The sequence below is a fragment of the Trichechus manatus genome, unplaced genomic scaffold (genome assembly GCF_000243295.1).
Source record: "Trichechus manatus latirostris isolate Lorelei unplaced genomic scaffold, TriManLat1.0 scaffold00236, whole genome shotgun sequence".
In the NCBI taxonomy this organism is placed as follows: Eukaryota; Metazoa; Chordata; class Mammalia; order Sirenia; family Trichechidae; genus Trichechus; species Trichechus manatus.
This window is the reverse complement of record NW_004444172.1, coordinates 138,161-145,429: the sequence shown is the minus strand read 5'-3', so window position 1 is coordinate 145,429 and position 7,269 is coordinate 138,161. Positions and strand designations below refer to the sequence as shown.

The window sequence follows — 7,269 nt, the reverse complement described above, 5'->3', positions numbered from 1 at the left end:
CAATGAATTGGTCAAGTGAGCAAAGACTTTGTGATTTCCAAAGCCAGTTGATAAAATCTTTAAGGGCAAAAATTAGACTGGGGAAAATATAAGAAGTAGTAAAAGCTGAACAAAATCTTAGAATGTTTAAATAGACTTTTCTTTCAACAACAGTTATGTTTTATGATATACAGGCTTAAAATAATTCCCAAAACACTTTAGGTAGCTTATTGATGTTATTAAGTTAATGATATTTGTCATAATTTAAGTTCATATACTTTGTCTTTTTATGTCACGAAAGAAAGGATAGACAGATTTATATATATATTTAAGTCTGCTAATGAGTGTGTTCATTTTTGCCATTTAAAGGGATACACTGTGAAAGATATACAACAAAGGCAACCTTTAAGGGTTTATTGAAAAAGAAATTTATTTGATATGGTCAAGTTTCATTTGTCTGACTAAAGTTTAATGGTTTATGAGATTTTTAAGAGTTTTAATGTTAAGTAGCATATAAAACAAAGAATTGGGTTTCTCGCAGTTAAAATAACAAAATTTTCTTTAATTTCTGAGTTAAAGGGTTAATTTATTCTTTGTGTAATCTGCCTGGAAGACAAAGGTTTGGCCTCTCATTAGAATAAGTTTCCTGAGTCTGAATACTAAGCCTCATGGCTTTTAGAAGAGAAAGCTAAGGGTTTTACTTTAAGATCTTTGCTTAAATCACTTAAGTATTGTTTCACAGTGACCTATAAAATTATTATCTCTTTATTGCTAACTTGGTCGCAGCTTTATCTTTTTAAATCTAGCATTATCAAAGCCAATGGTTTGATTAGAGAATTCACATCACTTACCTATAAAGTTTTTTTTATTACTATTCAGGTATTTAGAGATTTAATAATCTTGGTATATTTTTGGTATATCTTTACTATATAGTATTTTGTCTCAAAATTATTCTGCATTATATCTGAAGCTCTTTGAACATGGTTAATGGCTATATTTAGAAATATTTTTATCTAAAGTTTTTTTTTAACTGATTTTAATTGGCCTTTACGTTATGCTTATAATTAATTTCTATCAGGTCTTTCACTATTAACAATATTATGTTTATCAATTAATCATGGCCGTATTAAGTTTTGTCATCTGCAGATAAGTTTTTACTTTGCAGAAAAAGTTTGACCAAAATATCTCAACAAAAAGGTGGACTATATTGGACTTGCTAAAAAGACGGTGACTAGACTGAATAAAATTTCCAGAGCTCCTATGCTGAAGCTGATGAGTTTGCAGACCACGGCTGATCCAGAATCACGTGGAACAGAAATTAACTGCATAAGACTGAGTAAACTAAAGGAAACTATTTTTTTTTTTTTTTAATATTGCTGATATTTTAAGGTCCTAATTTCTGGATATAAGAAATCATTCTCCTTTCTCCTAAATTATCTAACTAATGGGTTTAGATATTGTAACTCTTGAATTAGAAGTTCCTGTTGGTAAACTTAGCCAAGTTGTAGATATCATAACCAGAGAACTGTCTGAAATTTGAGCTATGATTTTACAAAATTAGATTTCCTGTTAGTCTCTTCAGAAACAGTTTGTGCCTCAATAGATAAATGTTGCTGTATTTATATTAATAATCTGAGGTTTTGCAGCATGTAGTTGCTGTTGAGTTGCACATGAAAAGCAGTTACTGATGCTGCTTAAGTAGAGACAAACACCTCATGAGATTTGTTTCCTTGGTTCAAAGACCTTAGGGTCATGGTTTCATTGGTTATTTTCAGACAATTGGCCTAATATAATTGTTAGTGTTTCTGTTTTATTTTCTAGTTTCCGTATGGTGCCTGGGATCTTAAAAAAACAGAAGATGTCCAATTACCGTTTATTGAGCATTTTTGATAAAAGATTCTATAACAAGATCAAGATCCAAAGGAAAGAATGATGAGAGAGTTGTGTATAATTCTCCTGGAATCCAGATTTCTGGCTTTCAGGGAGGTTGAGGCAACCCACACGGGATATTTGCCTTTGGGTGTCCTCTTGAACTTTGAGTTTTGAGAAAAAAACTGGTTCCTGAAGATACTTTGAGTCAAACAGTGGTCCAGATAAACTAGTAAAACCATTTTGCTCTGGGTATTGAGCTTTTTTTTTTTTTTTTGAAGAATTCAGTCTGTTTTAGGAAACTAACTTCAAAGATCAGACTGAGAGTTATGTTTAAGGTAAATTAGTAATTACTTTAATCAGTCTTTAAGACAATGTCATATGAAATACCTATATAATGTTTGTAATCAAACTGTCACCCTCTTACGAAGCAGAAAATTATGTATCTGAAAGAAACCAGATTCTCAGAAGAGATTGACCTCATGGCTCAGACTCCCCTTTGTCTTTGGTTCCATTTCTGCCTCTGAGAAAGTGACTCATGACTGTTAATAGGTAAACCACCGAGGGGCAGCTCGCCCTTGGGAAGAACAGTTTTAAACAGACTAACTGAAGACCTCCTACAGGAAAAGTCCATCCTATATTGTCTTGCTAATCATTAGTTCTCTAATGAAAACTTGTCACATGTAAACTTTTTTATATTTTTTGTTTCCTCTAGACAAACTTTGAGTGCTCTTTATAGATATATATTCCTGTGCGATAGATCCCACTATACTACTTTAGATGATCCTTTCCAACTGATAGTGAATTTACATGGGCAATAGCTTGTTTAGATTGCTGACGAATGTGTGGACAATGCACTCTGAGAACTTTAGGATTATCTTTAAGTATTCATAGTAACAATGCTAGTAAATATTGAAAAGGTAATATTAAAATTGTAAAATGAAAGTCAGAAGAAAACTCATTGGTCCAATGCTCAGGGTATCGTTGGTAGCTTTAATTCCTACTTATGATATATCTGAGTAGGAGAAATCTTTAAGAAAATTTGTCAGTCACCATGGGACAAATAATAGATGAGATAGAAGCACAACAGTGATCTCTGATCTCATAAGCCAAGGTGACATGAGCTAACAAAATAACCTTAGATTTTTTTTTATTAGTCCAAGAAAGTGTAGTCTGTGCTGCAGACAAGATATACATAGAATTAGACAGCAAGCTACTTGATAACACATTGGCACACCCTTACAAACACCAGATTTGTTTCGTTGGTTACCATCAGGAATAAGTACATAGACTAGATCACTATTGCGAGGAATAGTAATATTCTTAGTCTACATCCTGATAGTTCTAGACATAGTAAAATTTATCCTCTATTGTCTTACACACCTAAAGGGCAAAAGAAGGCCTTGGGCTAAAACGTTGATGTACATTGAGTCTGCTCACTTTGGCAATGTGATTGATGAGAATGTCGCTCTTACTTAAGATCCTGGTGAAGAACCAGATGGTATTCGGTGGAAAACCAGCACCATGTGTTTAAAGACCCTCCAATGGCCGCCATCTAGGAGCTCGACTAAGTCCAGGTATTGATCATCGATGTGTTATCTCCAATCTCCGATCAAAAGGAGGACTGATTTAGGAAGTAATATTGGAGTTATTATTCCCTCTCCTTGAGCATGCATAATGTGACCCAGATGGAGCTGGGCTTACAAGGGCTCACAAGGATTCACAAGGACACATCAACTGGGCCTTGAGGTATAAAGACAATAGCTAAGATAATCTTCGAAAATATCTTTTAGGGAAACTTTCACATAAATCCCATCAACAGAACACCAAATACTTTCCACTCTTACCTTTTTCTGTTAACATTTAGTGAATAGGAATTTGTTGGACCAGTGAAGACCCTCCTGACTTTTGTAACTTAAACCTGTACCAATGATTGTTAAGAAAGATGATTCAAAATGTAAGATTATTACAATTTCTAGCCAATCAGTGAAAAAGTGACGCTTTCAATGATTCTACCCATTTTGTGATGTTGATATATACTGATGATTCTGTAACCTTCTTTGGACTCTGGCAGACATGGCTGTGGCAGAATGCTTGTCTGCTTCCCACTTATGTCCTTTTGAATATATGCTGAATAAAACTTTCTTTTTGCTTTAAAAAAAAAAAAAAAGTATGGTGAAATATAGAGCAAAAGCAACAATAATAAGGACTGTAGCTAATTCATTAATCAAATATACTATATATAGCACTAAGAAGTTGAGATTCATTGCTTATTTAATTTCCATGATAATATTATGAGAAGTAACCAACCAGTTGTCCTCAATTTGACACCGACTCATGGCAACCTCACATGTGTCAGAGTAGAACTCTGTTGCATAAGGTTTTCAATGGCTGATTTTTCAGAAGTACATGATCGGGTCTTTCTTCTGAGGCACCTCTGAGTGGACTTTAACTTCCAAACTATTAGCCAATAGTCAAGCTCCATAACTGTTGGTACCACCCAGGAACTCATGAGATAGGTAGAGTAATAGTATTACATTCATTTTACAGATAATATTTTTTAAAAGTTGTGAAACTACCAACATTGCAATAGAAAAAGTAGTAAAAGAGAAAATAACCAAAAAAGACAAAAAGTTAATTATCATAAATACCTATGAACACATGGGAAGATCATTCCAAATTAAATATATATATATATGTGTGTGTGTATATATATATATATATGAGACAAATGTATAGTTATTCCCTGGAAGAAAAAGGAAGTGAATTCAATAAAAATGGTTACATGCATTAAGGGCGTGGGAAAAACATGTTTCTTTATTTTTACTTTGTTGGAAATATATTTGTGTAATCACACATCAGAAAAATGAGGCCTGACAGTATCATCCCACAAACATGATCAAAACGCTCAGAGACCGGAGAACAGCAGCAAAGGTGGCAGATACGTTTGAACTATGCTCTGTCTAATACTAGGAAACTTAAGTCTAAAAGGTGAGTAGACAGCAAAGAATCATGCATAGTACCCTAGTATACTAATGTCCTTCTCGGTTACCATCTCATCCATTTCCACCAAAACAAAAATCCATCCATAAAGGTTCCTTTTGAAACTAAGTATAGCTAAGAAAATGACCTCTTGGAGATTAAGTTAAATCCCACCACTTTCCTGAGAGCTTCCTTCACGTCTTTGTTCCTCAGGCTATAGATCAGGGGGTTCCGCATGGGAATCACTATAGTGTAGAACACTGTGGCTACCTTGTCTGTGTACAGACACTTGCCAGAGCTGGGCTTGCAATAAATGAAAAGGATTGTTACATGGAAGACAATGACAGCTGTGAAGTGGGAGGCACAGGTGGAAAATGCTTTGCGTCTTCCCTCTTCAGAGCGCATCCTCAGGATGGTGATGAGAATAAACAAGTAGGAGGTGAGGATGACCAAGATGGTGCTGATCTCATTGACAGTGGCCACAATGTACAACAGCAGTTCATTCATAGAGACATCAGAGCAGGCAAGAGATAAGAGATGGGGTAGATCACAGAAGTAGTGGTTAATCACATTTGATTTATAGGAAGGGATCTCAAGAAGTAAACACGAGTGCATCAGAGAACACACTGTTCCACACAGGTAGCAGCCAGACACCAGCTCCATATACAGTTTCTGGGACTTGATGACCATGTACAGCAGGGGGTTGCAGATGGCCAAAAAAGCAGTCGTAGGCCATAACAGCCAGCAGGTTGACCTCAGTGACTGCATAAATACAAAACAAATAGAATTGTACCATGCATTCCACGAAAGAAATGGCTTTGTCCTTGTTTATGATATTATTCAGATCTTAGGCACAATGATGGTGGAGTAGCAGAAATCCACAAAGGACAAGTGGCTGAGGAAGAAGTACATGGGGGTGCGAAGCTGACGGCTGACCTGAACCAGTGCAATCATGCCCAGGTTGCCCACAACTGTGACTCCATAGATTAGAAGGAAAAACAGGAAGAGGAAGACTTTCAGCTCAGGGATGTCTGATAACCCCAGGAGAATGAACTCTGTCACTGTGGCACAGTTTTCCTCTACCATTTTCCACTACAGTTCAAGTTTGGGAAAACGAATTAATTTTTTTGTCTTTCTCCTGGAAGAGAATAAGAGTTTTATATTAACTTCATAGAAATAGAATATTGATATGAAAAATAGTTTTTATGAGAAAACTATATATAAGAAAAAATGTAATTGTCAAATCATTCAAAATGTTAAAAACTTAAGTAGATCTTGATGGTTAAAAATCATCATCAGAAGCCTTAAGTGCTTCTCAGAATTTATCTGCAAGATAGATTGAGATGACCTATTAAATTAGTGGTTTGATGGAACTTTGAAATTGATTCAATGTTATGCTTTACAGCTCCATAGAAATTAACTCCTGTTTCCTGAAAAACTTAGCAAGCTATGCCCAGTTGGGGCTACAGCTGCCGTTATCCTGTATAATATACACTGTGTTTATTTGTTCTTGCAGTTTTTCGGCAACATAAACTTTCAGTAGATGAGGTGTTCTGTATTTCCAGTGTTGTAGGGTGTAACAAACTTCCTTGAGATCGGTGGCTTAGAAAGACATATTTACATTTGGTATTATGCAGAATGAAATAAAGATAATTAAAGTAGATAGTGAAAGTCATAATCTTTTTAGCTTATCAAATTAACCAAGTGATTTTGTTAAAGACAAGGATAATTGTCAATGCTAACAATGCTAACTATTGTATAAACTTTTCTGGAAAGAAGTTAAAGAGCATACGTGCAAAGTATTAATAAAATCAACAATAAAAACCAAATTTTTTTTTTTTTTTTGGATGAGATATTTTATTCTTAGCTATCTATTGTAAGAAATGTTTAAATTAATTGACAAAATTGAAAAATTATGTTCAAAGCTACATAGCAACACTGTATATGGTATTAAAAATATGAAAATATTAAATATAAAAAATAGATAAATTGTCAAACTGCTGTATAGTGTGATTGTAATGGAAATTTATGGTGCTGTTTGAAACTAAGTTTTAGACACGGTTAATTAACAACAGGATAACTAACAGTACACCTGGAGAAGAGATGTTTTAACTGTTGATGTAGATGTAGAGGTGTGAATGGAGACAGAGATGTTGTATGTAATCAATTTAATGACAGGCTACAATCCTGATAGCTACATATTTTATCCACATTAAAAAAGAGGCAAATAAAATTTTTCTCAAGTTCTCACAGAGTAGAGTGGAGGGAGTGATTATGTTATCTAGTCTATGTAAGTGGGAGGTGCAATCCAGACGTTCGGCTTAAAGTAAAGCTGTACTGAAGATGAGGAATTTTACTCTCTGCTCTCCCTGCTAGACTCATAGACACATGTGCTATGACAACTGAGGAAAGACAGGACTAAGAACACACACAGCCTGG

The 7,269-nt window shown here is 34.7% G+C and overlaps 1 protein-coding gene across 1 annotated transcript; it reads right to left on the bottom strand.

The window, feature by feature from the left end:
- Positions 1-4,904: 4,904 nt before the first annotated feature.
- On the bottom strand, positions 4,905-5,916 carry LOC101341289 (olfactory receptor 5L2-like). Its single transcript, XM_012559335.2, is given in 3 exon segments — positions 4,905-5,553; positions 5,555-5,676; positions 5,679-5,916. Coding segments are annotated over 3 exon segments (948 nt in total). The 3' UTR covers positions 4,905-4,965.
- Between the last annotated feature and the right edge of the window lie 1,353 nt (positions 5,917-7,269).